This window comes from Apodemus sylvaticus, chromosome 3, assembly GCF_947179515.1.
Source record: "Apodemus sylvaticus chromosome 3, mApoSyl1.1, whole genome shotgun sequence".
NCBI classification, from domain to species: Eukaryota; Metazoa; Chordata; class Mammalia; order Rodentia; family Muridae; genus Apodemus; species Apodemus sylvaticus.
In genome coordinates, this window is record NC_067474.1 from 55077388 (window position 1) to 55104429 (window position 27042).

Below are 27042 nucleotides of genomic sequence, written 5' to 3' on the forward strand. Positions count from 1 at the left end.
ACAAAGCTCTGTTTTGTTTTGTATGGTTTTTTTTGTTGTTTTTTCATTTTTCGAGACAGAGTTTCTCTGTGTAGCCCTGGCTGTCCTGGAACTCACTCCGTAGACCAGGCTGGCCTCGAACTCAGAAATCCGCCTACCTCTGCCTCCTATGTGCTGGGATTAAAGGCATGCGCCACCACTGCCCGGCCACAAAGCTCCTCTTGACCATGTGGCTTCATTCTGACCTCCTAGAGGGCCATGAAGCAGTGAAGGTCTCACACTCTGGAATCCTCATTATGAAGGCTTTTTTCCCTGAAACTCTGGGGGATCAAGGGATTGGAGCCTCCACTCTGAGTATCACTGTCCCACGGGTCCTGTAGCCCACAGAAGAGAACGCCTCTCTCACTGTGCCTGGATGAACACTTGAAAACTGTGGTACTCCACAGGCTGTCCATCAGGTAGGTAATAGAGAAACAAACTACTTAGAAAATGGGAGGTACCAGGAAGTTAGAAAACAATGACTAAATTAAGAAACCACCTAGCACACAGGAGCTCCTTTCTCCAGCTCTATCAAAGTCCTTCAACCATGCAGAACAAAAAGGACACTGTGTTCTTTGGCTGCTCTACCACAAGGAGTTGATCTGAAACTCTGAGTTCAACTAGTTCCACGTAAGGCATGGGGCAAAAAGTCCACTGAGTAGAAAGTGAATAGGAAAACCAAGAAGCTATTAGAACCACTGTTATTGTAACAACATATTGTTAAAGTCTACTGGGGGATGTCATATACAAGGCATAGAGTAAATGCTTCTTCCTTTGTGGCATATGGCTTGATCATCTTGACAGTTTTTAATAGCCATTATCCCAACCCAAATTACACTTTGGAACACAAAGCCCCAATGACCATGTTTCTAATAAGTGAAAGGGATGAATTCCCAAAGACTCTAACCCCTAAGGGACATCCTAAGGGTATCTCCAAACACACAACATACTCCCTGGATCTGGGTGTGTGTGAGGTGTTCCTGGAGGCTTTCTCAGTACCACACAGGACCTGCTGGCAGTGACTGCTTGATCTAAGCATTGCTCAAGACTATGTAGTGTGCACTTCCCAGGAACTCAAAATTTGGAACTGTGAACACACACTTTGGGGGGCCACAGCCCATAAAGAGAAGTACACAGTTCCTTCAACTCAGAAGGGCTGTCTGGCAGAATGAGTCAGACAATTTCCCAAATAACCTGAACTACACGCTCCCTCCTAGGTAGGCCTCCTAAGTAGCATCATCTGTATGAACCAGGAAAAAGGAAAGGCACGTGCTCTGAGCTAGCGGGTGTGCGGTGGCCCACCAGGAACCTGAAATGGGAAGATAGGCAAAACGTATCTTCCTCTTCTTTCCTTGAGACTGCAGAGAAGGAAAGTAATTTCTGGGTTTCTTTGGGTGAAATGCTTTCCTTTCTTGGTCAGAAAGACAGCATGCAAAGTCGGTTATCTTTTTCTAAAACGTACACCCCCTCCTTAGAGACAGAAGACGCCTCCTCCCAAGCTGCCTTCCCACCCCATCACCATCTACTGCTTCACTCAATTAAGTGCAAATTTATCAAGCACCCAGCGCCAGGCCAGGCCAGGCCAAATACACAACTGAGACAAGTGGATACTTTCATTCCAGTTTCTCACTTACTAGCTAAGAGAGAGATGAATTACACTTCTGGCCTCAGTTTCCTGTTTTGTCACCATAGTGCATGAAGGCCTCAGTACCCTACCTAGTGACAGTTCAGCTGCTACCATGATTCTGCAAACAGGCTTTTTCATCCACCTGGAGCTCTGAGACTATCAGAATGCTTGAGTCCAAGGCTGTTTCCTGGCCGCCCTGGTGACTCCACCTTCTATAGTGTTTGCCTGTGGCCCTTCTTAGCAGCTTAAAGGGTCCCCCCTCAATTCCTGCTTCTCTGACAGACAGGGCCTTTCTAAACGGGATTAGGCTTAACTGAATTATCCTGTGGCTCACATGACTAAGCCTCCAGCTGTAGTAGAAAGTGAGAGGCCTTCAGAGAGCCCTGTGGACGGAGGGAAGGCCCAGTGCAAAGTCTGGGCACGAGAAGCTTCCCACTAAAGCACAACCCTCTTTTAAAAAATGACTCAGCTTTTTTGTTTTTTTTGTTTTTTGTTTTTGATTTTTTACTTTGGTTTGGGTTGGTTCTGGGTTTTAGTTTTTGTCTGTCTGAGTATTGAGACATGATCTCACCGTGGACACCAGGCTGGCCTCAAATTCACAGAGGCCGACTATTGGGGCTGAAGTCATGCACCACCATCATGCCCAGCTTGATTTTAAAAGTGAGCTTCTTACATCTCACACTGGCAGACAAGACTTAGAGTCACCCCTTCTTAATTTGAGGGAGAAAACACAGAAAGAAGAAAAGCCCCCAAAGAGCTAAAATCTCTAACTGACTGAGAATGCAGATGAGAGAAGACACACCGGGCGGGGGAGGGAGGGAGGCATCACGTGGGAAGAGGTCTGTAAAAACACTGAAGAAAAAGAAACACTTTAGAAACAACAATTCAAAACAGCGGTACAGGTGGGCCCTCTAGGCCATAGTGAGCCTTATACTATGTTTTGCATGTCTAGAGGGATTTGTGTTTCAATTCAAAGGCAGGGTGACCAGCTCAATTAGAAAGCTGCTGTATGATTTATATAAGACAGGCAGGCCTAGGAAGTAATGGCGGGTAAATTTTTAATTTCTCCTTAAAGGAAGAATTCAAGCCAGAGTTCCTCATGCCCACCTGGCCCTAAGCACGTGCCTTCATGAGAGCCTTTTGGGGGAGGGGGACAGAACAGATACCGGAGTCTAGCCTTATCTCTAGGAAAAATCCTACGGAGGGCAAAAGTGACTTTCTTTGATTGCAACAAAGGCTAGAGGACAAGCTAAAGAAAGCCATGTTCGCCCTGTCCAAGTCTCAACAGCCTCTGGAATATTCATCCAGTCCAACCATTCGGCCTTCCAGGGACACAGCAGTCATGTCCTGAGACCCAGGTGACCCGAGGACACACCGGGAACAGGCAGCAGCTCAACAATGAAGCTGCTCCCAGGAATCTCTGGGTCAGAACGCTGCGATGGGAGAGATTAGGAGGCTGTGGCCCCGTTACAAAGCCACTCCTACTTCAAATCCAGGCACAGGTCTGCAGCCAATGGCGCTTGCTGACCATGCATGCCCCAAGTATCTTTCTGTGCCTCCTCAGATGCCAAGACCTCGGTGGAGTGGGTTGTGAGAAGGCTAGGAGGGCTCAGAGCAGAAGCTCGGCCCGGGCCTTTCCTGCAGGCCCCAGTGTGGATCGGAGAGTAGCAGACAGGCTGGAGGTGGTGCCCGGAGGAGGGAGGTGAGAGGCTGGGATTATGCTGAATCTGGGGCGGGCTACTACCTACTCTTCTTTCAGTCCCTAGCAGCTGAGTTCTAGCTTTTATGCATAAGAAATTGGTAGCCTTGGGCTTAGACACAGTCCCCAACAAAACTTGAATCCGAGACTTAGGTTTTTCTCCCAGTAAGTAAAAGACATAGGCTCTTCAGAACAAGGGCTTGTACTCTTGGGAAGCAATTCTCCGTTAGCCACAGTAGTCATGAGGGCGAGCATTCCCAGAACGCAGGCTGGGAGAACAGCGCAGGGATTTGGGGTGACGTATGCAGAGGTCAGTTTAAAACCCTAGTTGCAGTGAGGTCAGAGCAGAAGGCTTGCCTCTCTCTACCTGGGCCGGAGGCACAGAGACTTCCTGTAGAAGTTCCACAGCAAAAGGGGGCACTAGGATCTTCCAGGATGTGTAAGACACAAGCTAATAACAGGCTTCTCTTTCAAAATGCAATTTGTTACTTGTACCAGTTAACTATAAAAATGTGCAATGCATCTCTTAACTTACAATCCTATGTGTGGAAATCTGGCCCGAGAAAACAATCTCGAATGCAGAAGAGGCTGACACAGAGCAAACCTGAGACTTGATGTTTGCTACTGTTCATTTAGGCTAATAACCTGGCCTAATTCCCTTCTAATAAAGGAAAGGATTAACTGTGATTGGTGATGGACTACTATGAAAGCATTGACGTTATGGATATGGAGTCTATGAAACAGCATGGGAAGATGCTAATGATATGGACCTGAAGAGAAAGACAAGATATAAACACTTATATACACACACTATGAGCTCTACCGGGGCTTAGTCTAAAGTCGGCGAAGTCTCTCGGGCTCTGCATCATGAGCTGGCTTCCACCAATCTCGATGTTTTCCCAGCAAGCCCACAGCAGCCCTGTGCTTGCCTGGGAGGCACCATAGCTGGGGGACAGCACAGTCACAGGGTCTATTCACAGCTCCCCCCCCCCCAACCCCCGGCCAGAGAGGCCTGGCACTGTGTCAGATGTGAGGACATTACCAGAGCAGCAGTGGCAGCGGCAGTGGTGGTGGTGGTGGTGGTGGCGGAGGTGGCAGCAGTAGTTAGGATAGCAGCAGTAGTTAAGTCGACTTTTCTTTCTTTAGAGGAGGCAGAGAGGACAGAAGAGAAGGCAGGTGAAAAGGAAGAAGCCACCCACAGGTAGGAGCTCCTCCTCCGGCTGGCTTTGCTACAAACAGGACTGACAAGCAAAGGTAAAAGTCCCCACCAGAGGGGGAAAAAAGTCACACGTAATGAGATGGGTGAAGGGAGGGGCAAGCCTCGGGCTGCGGCAGGGAAAGGACTCACTGGACAAAGCTTACAATAAAGCAAAGTCCAAATAGGCAATCACTCCCTTTTTTGTGGAAATGTCGGGAGGTTATCCATTAGCAGCTCAGTACCAGTAAGTGCTATGATGCTCCCCAGAATAGAGAGATGTGGTCAGACAGGGAGACAGCAGAGCAGAGGGTGACACTCAAACTGGGGTGACAGACACTCCCCCATTCCCACTCCACCCCCATGCCAGCAATGCCCCCAGGAAAGGGAAGGTCAACGGCTGAGCCCTCTCCCTCTGAAAGTCCCATCCCCCTACACATCCACTGACAGCTGGAAGAGAAGACAGGTGACAGGTGACATAAAGATAATCAAGATAGAAGCCAAATCACAAGGGCTGTAAAGCAGCCACCTTCACGGGTCCTGACCTCCTGGAGGAACTGTCATCTTATGGCTTAAAACAGTCCTCAGAGGGAGGGGCTGGAGATGGCTCAGTGGTGGAGAAGTGGTGGTGTACTTGTAGAGGATCTGAGTTTGGTTCCCAGTACCCACATTAGGAAGCCAACAACTGCCCACCATATCTCAAACTCCAGTGGATGCCTTCTTCTGGCCTCTATTGGCCCCTACATTCATGAACACACAAGTGTAAGCACACACACACACACACACACAGAGACATACACACACATACACAGACTTTTCAAAAAAACACCTTCAAAACAAACAAACAAACAAACAAATCAAAATAGGACAAAGTCAAAGCCAGATAAAGCCCCATCTGTTCTCCTAGCACAGGCTGGCTCTCTCTTCCCTAAAGCCTGTCCAGCCAGGTCTGCCTGGAAGTATCACAAGTCAGAAAGGCTCCTAGGGGATTGGCAGCTCTTACTAACAAGCTGCTGCCTCTCTCACATAATCTAGCAAGCCTCCTGGTATGCCAAATATACAAGCACGGCAATTGGGACATTCCTTAGCACCTCTCTCTAATCCCAGCCTGCCATTGGCCGTGATCTGATTGCCTATGTGGCCTTCAGAGCAGCCCTCACTTGAGGTCTATGGAAGTCAAAATACAAAGGAACATAGAAGCCTTTGGTTTGGGTTTGGGGCTTGCTATGTTGCTCAGGCTAGCCCCAAGCACGGTATGTAGTGTGGTTAGTCTCAAACTTGCAATCCCTCTCTTTTGTACTACAATTAGAGGTATGAATCACCTATCATGTCTGACTCAGGAGTTTTATGATTATGAGCAAACACAGGGATAAAGCACATTGTATCTTTCCCTAAAAGGAAGATTACCCTAAGGCTTTATCACAGGCAGCCTCTGCCCTAGGCAGCAATGCACAGGAGCTTCAGGTGAAGGGCCCTGGGAAGGGACCGTGCCAGTTTTGAAAGGGTCACAAGATGGCCAAGCTGGGAGAGGAGACTTTGCTTCCAGCAGTCATGGCCCCAGCCAGAGACCCAGGGGCCGGGGGTCCTGAGTGTGGGTATCAATAAACAAGCAGGACTCTAGGAAAGACACTCCATGTTCCAAACCCTGCAGAGTCCATTCTGGACTGCAGAGGAGACCACGGTCAGACATGTGCGAATGAGTCTGGCCAGGGAGTAAGGATCAAAGGCCACAATGAAGCACAAAAATGAGAAGAGTCCCTTGTACCAAGGGAAGAAGGAGAGGTCACCTCCACTTCAGGGGCTTCACAGAGCTAATGAGGTAAAGCAAAGAGGCTTAAAATAGATCCAGAAAATGCCACTGGGGGAGGCCCATGCACAGAGTAAGCAGAGGCACAGGGTGAGGGGACAAGTGTCCGGGCGAGGGTGACAGGCAGCTCGCCTGTGGCACGCTGTGTGAAGGGTGATGAGGAGAAGTGTCTGGAGCAGTCCCCGGGGGCATGTCCCCGCTAAGGCTTCAGATCACTCAAGACCCTCGCCTATGGCAGGGGGGAGTGACATGGGCAGAGCCAGAAGGATGAGGAGACCAAGGTGACAGAAGCAACACAGGTGACGCAGGGAAAGTCTCCCAGCTGCTGACTCTGGGACACAGCACTGCGGTGGTTATGACCGTCTGTGATTTTTAGGATGGATTCTCTCTAAAGCTTCTTCCCTCAGTTTTCCCCTTTCTTTGTCTTTTTCAGTTAAGGCTGGTGCTACCACGTGGCAGCCTTCCTATTTATCACCTGGCTTTGTGCTTTCCTAACTGAAGTATGAGCGACAGGACGCATTCCCGGTTTGCTGTATGACATTCATTTCCCCACCAAGGTCCATCCCAGTGCCGGACTTAGCCAGATCCCTAAGTGTCAGAGTAGGACCCATGACACCAAGTGGGATATGCTGAGACTCTAGCAGGACCCGCATGCGTATGGTCAGGGGAGAGACAGACACCCAAAGGACATGCTTGCCCCTCTCTGCAACAATTGGGGAGCACCTCCCACACACTCCCCTCCAGCACACTCATGTTGAGCCTTAAGTCTCACAGTGGCTGGAGGGGCCTACACTGAACAAGGTCAACCACAAGTAGGAACCATAAAGACTCACTGGACTTTGGACACAACCCTCGTCCTAAAGAAGTTTATGAGGTATGGCCCCCGAGTCTTCTGAGAGTCTGTCATCAGACTCACGCTGCTAGTTATTATCTTCTGACCCCATAGAGGCCCTAATGGGTGGGAGGCAAGACCCTGATACTGGTGCTACATTGGGCTAAGGCAGAAGGCAGGAAGAACAATAAGGAAGTTATCAGCAAGGTACCAGGCAGAGGCATCAGGCAGGAAGGACAGGAAAGGAATAACAGCTATTGTTCACGGAGTAGTCCAGGCTTACAGGCGGCCCATGATCACAGGCCAGGAAGTGGCTCTCCAGGTCTGGGGCTCACTCACAGCCCTGGATACCAGGCTTTGAGAAACACGCCCGGAAGCGGATAAATGGCCTCCAGAAGAGCTACTGTGGCCCTGCTGGAGGACATTATTGAAATTGGGAATCTAAGTGGCGTTTAGTTGCAACCCACTGTTATTTATGTGACTGGTACTTATCTCTACTAGTTACTTCTCTCTGACACAGCAGATTTTTTTTTACCCCTGCCCTCTAGGGTCTAGGCAAGTTCTAGAAAGCAGGGACAGGCAAGTACATTATTTTCTCGCTTTGCTTCAAGGCTGGCACTCAAAGCTAAGGATTCAAGAATGCTTGGTAAGAATTCTACCACTGAGCTACACCCCCAGCTCCTAAAAAAGATTCCCTTTCTGATACTAAGGTGCTATTGGGGGGAAAAAGAATGGGGGGAGTTTCCTAGTATCCCAGGGAAAGTAAGGTGGAAGCAGAGCGGGTAATTTAGGGTTATTTTCTCCAGAATGTGACTCACATAATACTCATCACTGGAGATGATTCTTGGAAAAATAGCCCTCTGTCTAGACTAGCTAAGGAAATGGTTCCGGAGGTCACAGGGTGCCGGTGCACGGAAGGGTCTCTAACAATGAGATCTGCCTTCCTCATGTATTTAGGAGCGCCTGTGCTAGATATATAGGGGCACAGCCTTCTCTCCTTCCTCACTGTCCAATCACACACTTTTGTTTGTTTATTTTTTGACAGAGGGTTTCTCTGTGTAGCACTGGCTGTCCTGGAACTCACTCTGTAGACCAGGCCGACCTTAGATTCAGAGATTCAGATTCAGATTCATTTGCCTCTGCCTCCAGAGTCCTGAGATTAAAGGCATGCACCAAGAACTTAAAAATATCAAATAAATAAAAATGAAAAACATTGTTTTTTTTTCAGTATGCTTAATGAGCGCTACTGTTTTCCCCATGAATATAACTTTGGTATTTCAAGTTTATTTCCAATCCTGAAATTCATGTATATTCACTGTAATCTAGGTGCGTTGATGAGTCTTAACCTGGGTGCCAGTTTCATTGAAATGTATTTGGAAAGACTGTTTGCCCCTTTACTTCAACATGAACTTTGAGCCTGTTTGAGGTCTTGAGGTAGTAAGATTTCTTCTCTCTCTCTCTCTCTCTCTCTCTCTCTCTCTCTCTCTCTCTCTCTCTCTCTCTCTCTTGCTTCTATCAAAGTCGGGGTGCTTTATCAGGGAAGCTGGGGTAGCTGAGGGCTGCCTCGGTTGCTACAGGGATGCTTAAAGAAGTGTAAGTTTCTGCCATCCTGAAGCTTCCAGCCCCCTTAGGAAGGTGCAGACTTTGCTACAAGGCAGATTATTCATTTAAAGTAGCATGTGAGCCAGGTGGTGGTGGCAGTGGCGGCGGCAGTGGCTCACAGACCTTTAATCCCAGCACTCGGGAGGCAGAGGCAGGTGCAGAGCTCTGTGAGTTCAAGGCCAGCCTGGTCTACAAGGCAAACTCCAGGACAGCCACTAGGACTACATAGTGAGACCCTGCCTCAAAAGAACCTTTAAAAAGGCTTAGATCTATTTGAATTCAGGTTGCGGTGATAGAGGCTGGGAAGTTTTCAGTATTTGTATCCTAAGCAGATGAGAGCTTGACACAATCTGAGGTGCAGCGGGAAACTCAGCCTAGTCCATAGCACTCTCTGAATAGGACTCTCCCAGACTTTCCACCCATGGCTAGCTGTAGAGACATACATATGGTCCCTTACGGATGTCCCAGAAGAAAGACACTGACTGCCCAACTGGATAAATTTCAAAGTTGTCCCAAAATATCTGAAACAAAAATGGTTTGTTTTAGAATAACAATTATTATTATTATAGTAGTAGTAGTCATAGTCGTAGTAGTAGAGTAGGAAGAAAACTATAGTAACCTAAAAATGGTAAATAATCAGTGTTTTACTTTGCAATCATTGGAGATATCTTTTTCTTTCGTTTTTTGCTGGAAGCATACTTCTACAAAGCCAAGCACACCGTATCTATTTCTCTTGGCTAACGGACAGAGCTAATATCAACAAGTGAGCATACTGTCTGGCACTTAGCTCGCCACACTGTTTAAAGAAGGACAGCAGCAGTGACAGAGTTGGCACGTCCTTGTAAACTGAGCTCACTCCCTTCCCTCAGTGCTCACTGAGCGCACATTTGTACGCCGGAGTTCTCCCTCCCTTGTCCCGTTTCCCAGACCTCACCTGGTTGATGACGTAGATGCCATAGTCAAGTTGTTGGCGCTGAAGAACTGGATGCAAATAATACAGCCAATATTTGAGGTGCTCCTGCCGGTTACGGAAGGGGATAATGATGGCCACCTTGTGAGGAGAGATACAGTCCTTGGGGGAGTAACGGCCGCCCATCTTTACCTCTGGGTTCTTCTTTGCCAAAAGCTCCAGATCCACAGGAATATTAAAGTCAATCACCATGGGGCCAACTAGAGAGGTGAAGGAAGAGGTTAGCTAGCCACAGGGCCCACTCTGTCGCAGACTGCATCAGCTCACCAGACCACAGCTACTGAGGGGACACCTCTTCCTTCTGGAAGAGGGAGCACACAGGGTGCTGTAGAAAAGGCATTCATGCCTGGCCCTGGTGTGACCAGTCACCCCAGGAAACCTTCCTACCTGTGGGACAGAGACCCTCCCCCTGGGGCTGCACTGTCAAAACAGAATCAATTCTGCTCAGACCACTTGACTGCTGCGGTACAGACTGGTGAGCACAGATGAGAAAACACTTCCTCAGAAATCCCGAGCTCTGCCGCCTGCCATCTGTGTGGTTTTAGACAAACAACTCACACAGTTCTTTCTAAACTGGGGAAAGGGAAGGAGGGGGTGTGGTGTGGGCAAATCACTGTAGAGGAAATCAGATTCAAAATGAAGACAGTCGTGGAGTAGCTGGGACTCAAACGAGAAGGCTGGAGGCCATGGGATCCCAGAGGAAAAAGAGGGGACACAAAAGAAACAAGCTAAAAAGATCAGTCAAAGGAACAAAAAAGGCTTAGAAACAGTAGCTGGTAAAGTAGTGGCATGACTTGAGAAGGTGAGGGCAGGATGGCTCCAGCGTTCCTGTGCTGGAAGAAGTCAGAGAAATGGGTCAGTAAGAAAGTGTTTCGCTCACAAGACTAGGAGAATGGAACTGGAGAATATCACCCAAAGTGAGGTAACCCAATCACAAAAGAACACTCATGGTATGCACTCACTAATAAGTAGATATTAGCCTAAAAGTTTGAAATACCCAAGACATAATTCATATATCAAATAAAGCCCAAGAAGAAGGAAGGAGAGGTGCCTGGTCCTGGAAAGGCGTAGTGCAGCAGTGTAGGGGAATACCAGGATAGGGAAGTAGGAAAGGGTGGATTGGGGAACAGGGGGAGGGAAGAGGGCTTATAGAACTTTCAGGGAGGAGGGATCCAGGAAAGGGGAAATGTAAATAAAGACTATATCGAATAAAAACAAAAATAAATAAAATAATAAAAAAAAAAAAGGCTAGGAGAAGGCAGAGGGCAGATTCTGACCGGGTCAAGGGCAGAGGGGAGAAGGAAGCCTGTGGAATGCACAGAACGGTCCAGCAGAGACCCAAGACCGCAAGCCGGGCTCACAGTGCTCCGTGCTCCTCGGACACCCGCAAACTAGGTTCCAGAAACGTGAGCCTCAGCAGATGCTCAGTAGGGGGTCTTGCAGAACCAGTTCTTAACAATACTGCTATTGTCCCAGCTCTGACCTCCCAAGATGTCCTGAGGTGAGCAGGCGCTCTGTTCGGTGTTAGTGGTCACCCGGTACCGCAGATCTCAATCCTATCAAGAGGATCTCCTGAGGACAGTGGCCCAAACACACAGTCTCAGTGCAACTCAGCTGATCTTGGGAGGGACATTAACAAAAAGTTCAAGAGATTTTGGGTTTCATGTGTCCATGTGCTGTGGATGCGTATGTTCCTATGGGTGTGGACAGGGGTGTGGATTTGAAGCCAGAGGTCAGCGCTGTATTTCCCCCTTCACTGCTTTCCGCCGTAGTTTTTGTGACAAGGTTTCTCACAGAACCTGGAACTCAATGACTCAGCCAGGCTGAGCTCCAGGGATCTGCTTCTCTGGGTTGCTGCTCTCTGCCCCAGCACTGGAGCTACAGGGCTCTGCTGACAAGCCTGGGGCCTAGGGATCGTCACTCATGTCCTCATGCTTGTAAGGGAGACACTTGACTGACTGAGTCATCTCTCCAGACCCCAGATAACTCTTACTGGTCAACTGGACAACAGAGAACCTGGTTCAATTTCACAAGTCTTGAAACTTTCAAACAATGAAGGTCCTTAGAGATTCCCACTCTTGCCCATGAGACCTACTAAGCTTAGGAGCTCAATTCCCCAACCCTAAGACAAGACCTCTGGGAGATGCCAGGGTCCAGTGGACTCATGATCAACCACTGGGTTCTTTCTTCAGGAGGCCCCATGCCACCTGTAGAGGGACTGAAGAACATCACCCTATTTACAAGCCCCTGAGAGGCACCTGGATTGCCTTCCCACAGGCTTGCTCAGACTTTCTGAAACCAACGCAGAAACCAAGAGTTCACATGTGGTCTGCCAAGGCTCCGCAAGTAAACACCTGCAGGGCGAAAAGGGTCCTATGTCGCTCCTGCGGACAGATGCTGAGACAAAGAGCCCCAAATAAGAGAGGGGAGCCCCACCCTAGTGTAGCTGCAGCAGTGACTTACTTGATGATCCTTGGACAACCTCCATCTGCTCCCATTCATAAATTACAAATATTGGACCAGATGAATTCTAGACCTGACAGGCTCAAAGCGCTGGTTAAAACCAGGAAGAACAACCCCCAAACTAGGATCTTTTGAAAACCCTTATTCTCATCTCTCTTGCCCCTGAGATGGGATGATGAATGACCAAGCAGAAAGGAAGAAATGAAACGAATATCCTAGAAGGGTAGAAGGGTAAGAAAGGAACCTTCCTTACCCAGCACCATGCCCACTCATGTCCCTACCTGTCACCTACACTTTCTCAGCTTCTTTCCTTGGTAACAATCACTGTCCCTTTCACCATAGGTGCCACAGACACCTTTTTTGTTTTTGTTTTTGTTTTTCCCAAAACAGGGTTTCTGTGTAGCCCCCGGCTGTCCTGGAACTCACTCTGTAGACCAGGCTGGCCTCGAACTCAGAAATCCGCCTGCCTCTGCCTCCCAAGTGCTGGGATTAAAGGCGTGTGCCCTGCTTACAGACACCTAACCTACCCCAAATAACACCTAGTCAGGATACCCTTTGGCACCCACTGTCTAACTCATTTGCCCTCCAGCAATTCCCTGGCAACGACACCGCTGTTTATCTAGCCAGGGAGCAGACATGGGCAGTCCATCTTCATTCCCACCTCTTCCTACTCAACTCCCATACTGTGTGTGTGTGTGTTTCTGTCTGCCTCTGTCACACAAATGCATGTATGTGACACACATTCATGGACAAACACACTCACACACACACACACACACACACACACACACTCACTCACGGTATCAATAATGCTGACCAAGTCCCTGGGACCCTACTAAGAACAGAACCAGCCTTTATTCTGAAACATTTGTTTCATTCAAATGCTCCTTGTGATTGATAAGTCACGAACATTTGTGTCAGCCAGTGTCTTCTGGGTACCAACCGAGTCCCAATTTGTTCCCCAGTTAAAGAAGGGTGAGTTGAGGGAACTGGAGAAAGAGCCTAGACAAGACTGTTCTCACCTCCCGGAAGCTCCTTAAATCTAAATGAAAACACTCTGCTTTCCAGTGGCCTGGGGAACGCGCTCGCCCAATGGCTGCACAGAGCTTGGCCACTGGTCAGCCTCTCTCACGTCCCTGCTCCCCTCTGCATCATCTCACACCTTATCACATGTCCCCTATACATGGAGAGTACCCTCACCCCACACCCCTTCCCACCTCTCTGACACCCCCATCTTCTGGGAATTCTGCAGCTCACACCCCTCCAGTGGAGAGCGCACACCAGCAGCAGGTCCATAGGTGAATGCCTCCTCGGCTCCTGTGTGACCCAGGGAGCTGCAGACCTTCTGCCATACTGTAGAGGCTAGCCTCCCCTACACACCCAGCCCTCCCTCAACGAGAAAAACCCAAGGAACTAGACTCTAAGGTGGAAACTTGAGGGTTCTTTGGAAAGTCAGTTAGATGTTGTTTTGCTGGGGTTTGGATGGTGTTTTGCTACAGCAAACACGTGAAGGAATGTTTCGTTAAAGTGGACACAGGTGTGAAAGGCTGAGGCCGACTCCTGAAGGAATGTTTAGCTGAAGCAGACACAGGAGAGGATGTTCTGCCAAAGCAAGCACGTGAAAGGACACGTGATGAAAGATTCTTTGGGACGCCATAGAGAGAAATGCACCAAAAAACTTCTGGTGGTGTACTGCGGTTTCTTGCTGCTTCCAAGGACTCGGGCTGATTGGATGCAGGTGCTGAGGCAAGGCGCATGGAGGACACGTGATGTGAGGAGGGTATAAATAGGACTCACGGAGTGACTGCCGGAGACAGAGCTCGGCTTGCTACTACAGCGAGCTCTATAACATCTGTGGGTTTTCGCTGATCTTCGCTTCCCACACAGCCAGAGACCTTCTGGGGTTCCTGTTTGTCCCTCCTGCTGACTTGAGGAGGCCCGGCTGTCTCTGTTAGGGCGTGTCACTGCTGTTGCTAACCTGAGTCTTCTGAACGGGACTGCTGATGTCTACGTGAGGTGTCTGCGAGTGGATCGAGGTGCCAATGCGTACTAACCTGTGAACTAAACTGCCGATTTCCAGACAACACAGATGGGAGTTGCTCCAAAGAACCTTTCTAAACTGGTCCAGTTCCCTTGATCCTTTCTTTTCCACTACCTGTGGTGGGTGGTGGGTTACAAGGAAGGTTAAAGCATTTCAGACCCATCATTAAAAATAGGATTAAAAAGAAGTAAAGTTACAAGACTCCAGGCAGGCAAGGATTGATACCATTCACAAACAAGGGCCTCTGCTACCAGTTCTCAGAACTGCCTATGTACACAGGAAGAGGAACAAGAGGCAGCAGAGGCCTGAGTACTTGATGATAACCCACAGGCTGGGCCAAGGCACTCTGGCTGTGCGGCGCGCGGCGTGTGCTTCTGCAGGCTATGAGCCCTGCTGGGCTGGCTTGTGTGTTTTCTTGGCTCTGAGAGTTGGGAAGCGGGGTTACATAAGCACAGATGTGAGCTGTCCTCAGCTCCCCAGGCCCAAGCACTGCCACGTGGACCTCGCGGCTGGGAGTTCAGGTCACGGCCTCTTGTGTAAGTTGCTCAATAACTTCAATGTGTTGAGTTCAACTTTGTAAATTCCACTGCTTCCTTAAAGGATACAGCAAACTCAAACACACATATGCCCATGTATATATCGAAAACAGAGCTAAGCTAGGAGCAGTGGCCACACATTTAATCCCAGCCCTCGGGAAGCAGAGGCAGGTGGATCTCTCTTGAGTTGGAGGCCAGCCTGGTCTACAGAGCGAGTTCCAGGACAGGCAGGGCTACACAGAAAAATCCTTTCTTGAAAAAACAAAACAACCACACCGACTGTTAAGCTGGAACCCCTGCTCAGCTCCTGCACAAACTGGGAAACCCCATCTCCCCTCCTATCAACCCCGCCCACTTGGAGAAAGCGCCAGGCTAACATCACTCCTTAGCGTTTCCGGCAACCCACCCAAGAGTGCCCGCCCAGGGCTCTGATTCTGACTGTGTGTGGACACCGCCCCAGCTCCTAGCCGGATGTCATCACTCCTCGACTAAGCTCTGTAAACTCCCATGCTCTAGCCTGGATGTGTGACTCCACAGACATCCACCTGTGACATCGGAGAACCTACCAGAGTACTTAATCCTTTATCTACTTTTAATCTTCCTATCAACAACAAAAGCAGGGCTAATCCGAGCCAACCCTGATACAGGCTCAAGCCCCACTTCCATGTTGGCTGGGCACTGGTTCCGTCCTCTAGCCTCAGCAAAACAGGCTGCAACATCCAGTTCACTGATTCCCTACTGACGGCAGGCCGTTCAGGAAATAATCCGTAGCCCAAGATTGCCTTGTGAAAACAGTTTACCAAACTATGAAAATGCTGAAACCAAGTCTTTCAAGCTAACACAACCCTCTAGCAGAGCCTTCTGTCTTCCACGATTGAGTGCTTATCAGTCTGGTAAAGATGTCTTTTCCCCCTTCCCAACCCCACCCCCAGGGAAGTAAGAAACCATGGTGGATTCTGATAGTGGATTGATTTTTTTTTTAAATTTTACTTTTAAAATGATTGATTTTTTTTTTAAATTTTACTTTTAAAATATCCTTCTTGATATTCAAGGGTCAGGTCCCTAAATTTCTTCTCAAAATTTTTTGAGCAAGAAACTCCCCCATTTGGGGAACATATAGGAGAAGACATATAGGATTGCCAGGGGGCAATTGACCCTCCAGCTCTCTTTCTGTGTGTGTGTGTGTGTGTGTGTGTGTGTGTGTGTGTGTGCTTTCCTCTCAGTACCTTTGTGATTCCAAAGGGCAGGAATGTACCAGAAGCTAGCAATAGCATGTCTGAGCTTGGGAAGGATATTATTATTATTATTTGGGGGGAGGATATTATTAAGCCAAGGCTAATAATACAAACCAATACTGTCACCCCCTGGGAAGTATAGCTTAGTTAGAAGATCAGGGCCAGCTGCTGCTACTTGTGGCTCTATCTCAAACACAACAACCAAAAAACAAAACAAACAAACAAAATACCCAACCCTCAGGTGATGTTTGAAGTAGAGATGAGAGCGCTAGCTGCTGCAGAGAGCTCGCCCCAGACCTCCCCTTCCACCCTGTGAGGAGGACAAGCTCTCTGTGCACTGACTGACTAACTGTGATCACCAAACCTAGTCATGCCCCCAACATGACCCCCTCGGGAGGCCTTCCCAGGAGGTTTGCTCTTTATTTCTTTTTTTTATTTTATAATTTTTATTAATTATTTTTATATACTCCATATTTTATTCCCCACCCCACCAACACCTGTCCACCCTCTGACTTCCCCATTCCATACCTCCTTCCCCTCCCCCTGTCTCCACGGGGATGTCCCTAGTCCCACCCCACCTGACCTCTAAACTCCCTGGGGCCTCCAGTCTCTTGAGGGTTAGGTGCATCATCTCTGAATGAACACAGACCCGGCAGTCCTCTGCTGTATGTGTGCTAGGGGCCATATATCAGCTGGTACATGCTGCCTGTTTGGTAGTCCAATGTTTGAGAGATCCTGTGGGTCCAGATTAATTGAGACTGCTGGTCCTCCTACAGGGTCGCCCTTGGCTTCATTCAGCCCTCCCTAGTTCAACAACAGGGGTCAGCTGCTTCTGTCCAATGGTTAGGTGCAAATATCTGCATCTAACTCTTTCGGCTGCTTATTGGGTCTTCTGGAGTGCTGTCATGCTAGTGCATGACACTTTTTTTGTGAGTGCTCCATAGCCTCAGTAATAGTGTCAGGCCTTGGGACCTCCCCTTGTGCTGATCCCACTTTGGGCCTGTCACTGGACCTTCTATTCCTCAGGCTCCTCTCTATTTCCATCCCCGTAATTCTTTCAAACAGGAACAATTATGGGTCAGAGTTATGGCTGTGGAATGCCCCCCCCTCACTTGAAGCCCTGTCTTTATTTCTATCCACTTATTCAAAATATTCACAATGCCAAATTCACTCGAACATTTACCTCATTAGTAATTACCATGTACCAAGTGGTCACAGGCATACAGAAGGTGCGCTAAGAAGTGGCCGGTGGCCCTCAGTGTGGAAGCTGGGGAGAGCACAAGGCAAAGCATTAGGAAGACCAGCCCGAGTGGATCAAGGACCTCCACATAAAACCAGATACACTGAAACTAACAGAAAAGAAAGTGGGGAAGAGCCTCGAGCACATGGGCACAGGGGAAATTTTCCTGAACAGAACACCAATAGCTTATGCTCTAAAATCAAGAATTGACAAATGGGACCCCTGAGATTACAAAGTTTCTATAAGGCAAAAAAACACTGTCAAAAGGACAAAACGGCAACCAACAAATTGGGAAACTGTCTTTACCAACCCTACATCTGACAAAGGGTTAATATCCAGTATATACAAAGAACTCAAGAAGTTAGACTCCAGAGAATCAAATAACTCTATTAAAAATGGGGTACAGAGCTAAACAAAGAATTTTCAACTGAGGAATATCAAATGGTCAAGAAGCACTAAAGAAATGTTCAACATCCTAAGTCATCAGGAAAATGCAAATCAAAACAACCCTGAGATTCCACCTCACACCAGTCAGAATGCCTAAGATCAGAAACTCAGGTGACAGCAGATGCTGGCAAGGATATGGAGAAAGAGGAACACTTGTCCACTGCTGGTGGGATTGCAAGCTGATTCAACCACTCTGGAAATCAGTTTGGCAGTTCCTCAGAAAGTTGGGCATAATACTACCGGAGGACCCTGCTATACCACTCCTGGGAATATATCCAGAGGATTCTCTAACACTTAATAAGGACACATGCTCCACTAAGTTCATAGCAGCCTTATTTATAATAGCCGGAAGCTGGAAAGAACCCAGATGTCCTTCAACAAAGGAAGGACAATGGATACAGAAAATGTGGTACATTTACACAATGGAATAGTACTCAGCTATTAAAAACAATAAATTCATGAAATTCTTAGGCAAATGGATGGAACTACAAAATATCATCCTGAGCGATCATCCTGAGGAACACAATCACAAAAGATCACACATGGTATGCACTCACTGATAAGTGGATATTAGCTCAGAAGCTTGGAATAGCCAAGATACAACTCACAGATCAAGTGAAGCTCAAGAAGAAGGAAGAACAAAGTATGAATACTCTGGTCCTTCTTAGAAGGGGGAACAAATGCCCACAGGAGGACATAGAGAGACAAAGTGTGGAGCAGAGTCTGATGGAAAGACCATCCAGAGACTGCCCTCCTAGGGATCCATCCCATATACAGTTACAAAACCCAGACACTATTATGGATGCCCATAAGTGCTGGCTGACCGGAGCCGGATATAGCTGTCACCAGGGAGGCTCTGCCAGTGCATGACAAATACCGAGGGGGATACTCTCAGCCAACCACTGAACTGAGCACCGGGTCCCCAATGGAAGAACTAGAGAAAGGACCCAAGGATTTGAAGGGGTTTGCAGCGCCACTGGAGGAACCACAATCTGAATCACCCAGTACCCCCAGAGCTCCCAGGAACTAAACCACCAAGCAAAGAGTACACATGGAGTTAGTTACCCATGGCTCGCTCCAGATGCATATGCAGCAGAGGATGGCCTTGTTGGACATCAAGGGGAGGAAAGGCCCTTGGTCCTGAGAAGGCTAGATGCCCCAATGTAGGGGAATGCCAGGACAGGGAAGCAGGAGAGGGTGGATTGGTGAGCAGGGGGAAAGGGATGGGTTAGGGGGTTTTCAGGGGAGGGGAAACCAGGAAAGGGGATAACATTTGAAATGTAAATAAAGAATGTATCTAATTTAAAAAAAAACTTAGAAAGTGGGTAGAAAAAAAAAAGGAAGATCAGCCTAGCGGTCTCCACCAGACCATGGTGGAGAATGTGAGCATGGTGACCTGGTACCAGAGCGGGGACATCAACCCCAGTGCCGGGAAAGAGAGCCACGGAAAGCTTTGCAAAGTGACGAGCTCAGCAGGGCCTTTGGGGTCCCTTGGGGAGGGAATCGTCACCCAGATCTGTATCCACTTGCCAGTGAGCTCCCTCTTCTAACACATAAACACACCCACAAACAAATCAACAAAACAAAACAAAATAAAACCACCAAAAAAATAGAAACAAAATCCTTTCCCCACTCTTCGCACACAGTTCCTGTGGCTCTGCTACTGACATACACAACACACTTGCACCAGTGAATTCCAAGTGAAGACGTGGGTTGAAGAACATCAGAGTGGGCTCTCAACTCCCATGCGAAGCATTTCTTACTGAGTTTTAAAATCTAACTCTGAAGACCTGAGCGTCATCCCCAGGACCCACATGGTGAAAGGAGCAAACTGACTCCTCCAAGTTGTCCCCTGACCGTGACACCTGTGCTACGGCACATGTACACATACACTCAAACACATGTCACATGAATTAGTAAACATGCTACGTGTTAGTTTGTTTGTCTGTTTTTTAAGACCTGGGCTAGTGAGATGGCTCAGTGGAGAAGGTGCAGGATACCAAGCCTGAGGACCTGAATTTGAACTTGGAGATGGATGGAGAGAACTCCCTGTCACTCACAAGTTGTGACTTCCGCAAGCAAGCATGGTACGTGCTCCCCAAACACACACGCAAGAGAAACAGAATATCATTTTAAATTTTTATTTAAAAAAATTTAAATTCACAAAGATTTCAAAGGGACTATAAATGGTTTATCTTTTTCACCTCCTTTTAAAGACAGGGTCTCATGCTGCAGTCCTGGCTGACATCGAACTCCCAGAGATCTGCCTGCCTCTACAGGGCTCTGGGATTAAAGGTGTGTACCACTGTACCCAGCATAATTTACTTCTTAAATCATACGTGTGTATCATTTTATTGTACCTTTGGAGCATGTCTTTAAAGCTGAACTAAAAATCATTTCAACTATAACCCAGGGAAGGTGATAGCGACTTCTAGTGCCACCTCCAAAGGAAATATCTTCCAATGTAAGGATTTCAACGAGGGCTGGCAAGATGGCCCCATATTGCCTAACAATGCAAGCCTAACGGAGGAGGGGAGACCCACCCTCCATAGGGTGTCCGCAAGTGTGCCCTGGAACACACACTCAAAGACACGCATACACTAAATAAATAAATGCAAAAAAAAAATGGATTCAAACTATCTAGTTTTTGTCTTATTTTTGAGACAGATTCTCACACAGCCCATGCAAGATTCAAACTCACTGGTTGCTGAGAAGACCCTGAACTGGTTCGAGTCTCCCTCTCAAGCACTGGGATTCCAGGGGTGCACAACTCTGTCTGTTCAAATCATAGGACTGGGCTATGGGAAACGTCCTCGTGCCCTACATGACATCCTGGCACGTGCAGAGAACACAAGCTCCACACTCACTGTTGTTCTTTCTGCCATCTCATCATCCACTGTGAGAGCCAGAGGGGGTGGGGAGCCCATCTTCAACAGGAAACAGAAGACGTCTGCGGCTTAAGAGCTCTACACTTAGAGACCAAAAAAACAAAGTATGTGATCAAAAAAATAAAGGAACCTGCCAGACCAAACCGACAAGGCAAGGCAGGAGGGTCAAGCAGGCAGAGAGCTGCATCACCAGAGGCACGGTTTCTCCTCTGTCCATCTCTCTGCTTGGGACAGCCTTGTCACATGCCCACAGGGCCCCACGGTGTAACCTTCCGTGTGCAGAAAGTAGCTTCACCAACAGTGAGCCACCAAGTTCGGGGAACTGCCATTTCTCACACAGTGACACACGGCTGTCCACATCATTAAAGACCCACCCAACTTTCAATCACTGGGGTTGACTTTCAAAACGCTGGCGAGACAGCCACCTATTAAGGGAGAATCGTGCTGGGAAGTGTGTCTACTCACCTAGACATTCTGAGTAGCCCAGAAAGCCACATCTTTGATTTTTATTTTGTCTTAAATTTCTTCAATTGTATGTATACGCATGTCTTATTTTCATTTATGTGTACCACATGTGTGTCTAATGGCCTCAGAGACCGAAAAAGGGACCCTGGATCCCCCCCCCCAAACCCCGGAACTGGCATTATACACAGTTATGAGTCCCCAGGTGGGTGCTGGGAATTGAACTCAGGTCCTCTAGAAAAGTAGCAGCTAATTCGAGCCACTGAGCCATCTCTCCAGCCCCAGGAAGCTGCCGCCTCTTGATATGAGTGCTAGGGTTGTTTTTGTTTGCTTGACTGGTTGGTTGGATTTAGTTTTGTTTTGAGACATGGTTTCGTAGAGCAGAGCCACTCATGTCTGTGCGCCTCAGCAAGCCTTGGTTGCCAGGCCCCGCTTCTGATTCATGTGTGCAGCTGCTGATACTGCTCAAAATAAGTTTAAATTTTAAATTTAAATTTCCTCCAGGCTCCAGGCCTACAATTTGAGTTTGTGGCCAAGAATAGACTAGCCTAATGAGATGCACTGCCTTTCTTCATCCAAGGGTCACACAGCCATACAAACCACGCTCTTCACCCATGCTATTCCTTCCTGTGAGAACAAGCCCAGTCTCCAAATCCCGAAGTCTGAGTCAGGCCATGGGATGACCAGAAAGACCTCAGCCTTAGCCGTTCAATCCATGGAGTCTCATTAAATGCATTAAGACTTAGATAAATCTAAATAAGGGAACAATGTTACGACCAGATTATATCGCCTTGAAGGGTCAGAACCTACCTTAAACCATACGGTAAAGACTTCTGCCCAGAGACAGAGGAGATACCATGATTCCTCCATACAAAAGGAGTTCAGACAAGAGGGGCTGACACAGTTCCTCAGGAGCAATCTTGGATCTGAAGAGCTGCCTCCTTGCTTTTAATAAACCTTTAGGGTTCTGATGGTCACGATACAGCTACATGGAGGATAGGAGACCCTAATAGTCCTGCCTCTGCTGACCCCGTGCTATGCCCTATCTTTGTCTCTGAATCCTTCTCAATCTCATGTTCCAGGGAGTAAACTGAGGGAGGCAGCAAAAAAGTTGGGTCTAACTTGACTTTACTGAGCTAAACTCTTCTCAGGTGTATTGGTTGGTTATGGCAGTCAAACTCAGTGGTGGCAGTAGGAACAAGACAGAGCAGGGAAACTTCTTGGAGATTCCAGAACTAGAGTAAACTGACAGTTCACTTCTGTCCAAAGGTAAAAGGTTTCCACCTGCATTGAAAACCGAGACCCTAGGCTTTAGGATTGAGTCTGTGCCTGGAGGTCAAAAAATGTCTATGGCCCGGTTAGGCAGCCCGGTGTTCACCTTTGTCGAGGGAAAATCAAGAATGAGTTTCTACTTCATTTGGTGCAATCCTAGAAAGAGATTTACCACCTTTACCCCCTTAGCCTGTATTTGTGTAAAGTGTACCTGCCTTGAGTTGTCAATCCCAGAAAGAAGGCCCTTGGAAACCCCATTGGAGGTGGGGAGGTGGATACAACATTTACTGCACAAGCGTGAGGTCCTGAGTTCGAATTCTCAGATCCCACACAATGCTGGGCTTGGAGCACACATCTCTAATCCCAGCGTCTTATAGAAGGATGCTCTGTACAGTGATATCTGGGCAAGCAGTGTGGGAAGCAATCTGCATATTTGCCATTAAGGAAAAGACAGGAGAGAGAACCAGAGTAGGTAGATACCGTGGAGTATTTCTGGGCAGTGAGAATCAGCAGGCTAAGTGGACGCATGGCAACAGGGATGGACCCTAAAAACCAAAGTGAATCCCTGGCGGCCAATTCTAGTTTTCTAAATATATTCTCTCCTGAAAAGAACTAAGGCTCACTGAAGAAATGGCTGGTGCCAGGGCAGAGTCAAGGGAAGAGCGGCCTCCTGGAATACCTCATTCCTTCCTGAAAGCAGTTGCTCCAGGAATGGCAGACTATATCAAAAGGACACAACAGTGAGCCAGTGGGAGAAAAATCCCACAGTAAACCTGAGATGGCAAGCATCGGAGTAGAGTGAAAACCAGGAGTCAACAGTCCAGCAGGTTATTTCGGTACTTAGGAACATACGTGCATAAACATACGCATATAACGACACTTAATGAAAAAACAAGACCATGATTTGAAAGGGGGGGAGCATATGGGGTGAGTTTGGAAGCAGGAAAAGGGAAGGGAGAAATGATGTAATTATATTATAGTTAAAAAATAATTTAAAAAAGAATTCATACTCTGCACTGATCTACAAATCAAGGAGAGAAAAAGAGAGAATTGGTGGGGGTGGGGATGGGGAGTCTTTTAAGTAACAAATACAAAGAAATCAACCAAAGTAATTGATTCAGGAATAAATAACTACAGATGTTAAAAAACAATCCAGAGGAGAAAAAGTGGGAGGAATCACAGAATATTTACATAATAATAGGCTAAGGGAGTAGCCTCAGCTACCTTCGGGAGGAACACAAGTACGAGGCTAGCCTGGACTACATAGTGAGATCCCGTCCAAGCAAAATATAAAAAAAAGAATAATCATGAACAAACAGCGAACCTGAGGAAACTTCCACAAAGCAACAGGCTTATACTCTTCAACAAGGTTCTGTCAAAATGCAAAGGGAGTCTGAGATATAGTGCCAGATGGAAAGGCTGACTATAATACATGATTTCTGATTTTCTTTTTACCACAGTATTGACACAACAGACAAATCTTCACAAGGAGCTAGGCATGGTGGTGCATCTAATGCCAGGACTCAGGAAGCTGAGAAGAAACATGGATTCTAGACCAGCCAAGACCACAGAGCAGAGATCTAGTCGCAAAACACGTGTACATACTGCTCTCATGTTCTCGTTCACACACACACACACACACACACCCTCTCACACACATACACACTCTCACACAACTCTTTCACACACACACACACACACATACACACACATCTCTCTCTCTCTGTTTCTCTCTCTCTCATTCTCTCTCTCTCTCTCTCTCTCTCTCTCTCTCTCTCTCTCTCACACACACACACACACACTTCTACAGCTGGGGTTCAGTGGTGACAGACTTACCTACCACGTGTAAGTCTCTGGGATGGAGGCTGACGCCAGTGCCAGCCTGGCCTGCACCGTGAGCTCTCGGACAGCGAGTGCTCTATATACAAAGAGACCTGATCTCAAACAAAACAGCTGCCCAGAGTTAAAGATGGGAGACTGACTAGTTAAAAATGGGGGACTGACTAGTTAAAGATGGGAGACTGACTAGTTAAAGATGGGAGAGCGACTAGTTAAAGATGGGAGACCAACTAGTTAAAGATGGGAGACTGACTAGTTAAAGATGGGGGACTGACTAGTTAAGGATGGGAGACTGACTAGTTAAAGATGGGAGACCGACTAGTTAAAGATGGGGGACTGACTAGTTAAAGATGGGAGACTGACTAGTTAAAGATGGGAGACTGACTAGTTAAAGATGGGGGACTGACTAGTTAAAGATGGGAGCTTTGGAAGGGACTACGCTTCTGTGTATTTTGGTTATGGTGGTGTTTACACAAATATAAGCATGTTTGACTCCATACAACTATATGACAAATAAACCAATCTTACAGCATGTCAATCTAAAAAACATAATGGTTTTAAGTTAGAAGTGCATACGTACACACGCCAGTGATCTCTCTGTGGCAAGTGGAATCGCGTGTGCAGCAAACACGGACACAGGGCTGCTTACATTAGGCTCAGTGACGGAAATGAGAACAAAGGCAGAATATGACCAATAACAAATAAGGCAAGAGAATCGATCGATCAGTACAGCAATGATGATAAGGGACAATGAACTGGAGGCTGGTAAGTGGATTGGAAAGAAGAAACTAAGAGAAGTGGCCGTATAGAGTTTGGCATGTTCTTCAAGGGCTGCTGCGGGTAGGAAGGAAGGCATCTGACTCCTAGGCCTGCAGGTCTGGGTTATATGTTAGCCATGACAGCCTGACATGATCTTCAGCCAGTGCGAACCTACTTCTCTAACTCTGGCTTTTGACTCTTCAGGTCCCTGAGTAAACTCTGACCTTCTAAGTAGGGCTGTCTGCGTATCCCTGTACTGTACAGGGCTTGAACTTGCTCTGTAGACCAAGCTGGCCTCAAACTCCCAGAGCCCCTCCACCCCCACCTCTGCCTCCTGAGTGCTGGAATCAAAGTCGTGTGCCCAGCCACATCCACAGAACTCTAAGGCACTTGCTGACAGCTTTACTTTTGCCACTCTTCCGGTGAATCAGCAGCACAGCATCCTGGCGTATAGGTTTGGGAAGTTGTGTTGCTAAATCAGTCAATCATTTCATCAGTTCTGGAGCCCTGATGCAGGCTCCTGACCCACAATGCTACTTACGTGTACCTGTCTCTCCCTCCTCCCAGGACCAAATCTTAAGACTGTAGAAAGCCTAATAGGCCATCTGGGCAATCAGCCAACCATGCATTCCAGGCAACACTGAGCTATCAGAACCATTACAAATGCAGCTATCTCTAATTTCCCTCAAAAGGGTGGGGATAATTATAAATACACACACTCTTACCACAGTGCCTGGCACTTAGAGATAGATATTCTGTGCTAATTTTCCTTTTCCCCAGACTCCCTAGAACATCAAACCTTACATGGAAATGCAGTTCTATTGACATAAATATAAAACTTCACAGCTGCACTTGGCCAGTGGGGTAGACTGGCAGAGTCTGGTACTCCCGAGGGCCCCAAGGATATGACAGGAGACCGCAGCACTGGGGCGGCCATTCTGCCTACCACCCAATGCCAGAGACAAGCATACAATGTTGGGGAGCCAATCTAGGAGTGATGAAGCCCTTCCCAATTCTGAAAATATCCTGAAGTCACAGTTGAAAGACAACAAATCAGAACGCCTGTGTCGCTAAAAATGGCAGAGATAAAATTAAAAGATGAGTGAGACTTTTCTATATAAACAGAAAGTAAGGTCCAGGTGGCTTCCCCAGAGAAGTTTACCAGATGCTTAAATGGGGTAGACAAACTCATACCAAGTCTTTCAAAACTAGAAAGGGGGGAAGGCATTCCCCTCCTCATCCTCTGAGGCGTTATTATCCTCATACAAAATCAGACAAAGGTATCACAAGGAAAGAACAGTACAGACACATCTCTTATAACTAAAAACCTAAAACAACATACTATCAAACTCAAGTAAGCAAAAAAACAAGCACACTGAATACCATGACCAAGTAATATTTATCCTGGGCATACAAGGTTGCCTCAATAGCTAAACATCATTCAACATGAAAAAATGCATTATATTAATAGAATGGCCCAAAAAGGGAAAATGAAAAAACAAAAACAAAAATAAAAACAAAACAAAGCCACACGATTAAGAAGCACTGTCAAAAGCCATAACCTTTCAATGATAAAAACACCGGACCAGAAACGGAGGGGGGCGGCACCATTCTTTTTTATTTTTTAACATTTATTTGTGTGTATGTGTGTGTGTGTGTGTATGTGTGACACACGTGCCACAGTACACATGGTAGAGGTCAGATGACAACAATCAGGTTGTTAGGCTTGTGGTAAACATCTTTACCTGCTAGATCATCTTACCAGGCCCCAACACAATTCTTTTCTTGTTTGTTGCTTGTTTATCTGAGACAGGGTCTCACTATGAAGACTCAGATATCTGTATGAAGACTCAGATAATTTGTCTGTCTGTCTCAGCCTCTTCAGTGCTGGGATTAAAGGTATGTGCCATGGAAACCTGGCTTCCCAGCACAATTTCTTTTTTTCTTCTTCTTCTTCTTCTTCTTCTTCTTCTTCTTCTTCTTCTTCTTCTTCTTCTTCTTCTTCTTCTCTCTCTCTCTCTCTCTCTCTCTCTCTCTCTCTCTCTCTCTCTCTCTCTCTCTCTCTTTTTCCCCGAGACAGGGTTTCTCTGTATAGCCCTGGCTGTCCTGG

The 27042-nt window shown here is 47.3% G+C and overlaps 1 protein-coding gene across 1 annotated transcript in view; it reads right to left on the reverse strand.

Annotated features, from left to right (window-relative positions):
* Nucleotides 1–27042, reverse strand: part of B4galt1 (beta-1,4-galactosyltransferase 1) — a 51397-nt gene that overhangs the window by 10043 nt on the left and 14312 nt on the right. Inside the window, exon 2 of the mRNA XM_052176255.1 lies at nucleotides 9715–9950. Within this exon, the coding sequence (XP_052032215.1) occupies nucleotides 9715–9950 (236 nt within the window). The remainder of the gene's footprint in view (nucleotides 1–9714; nucleotides 9951–27042) is intronic.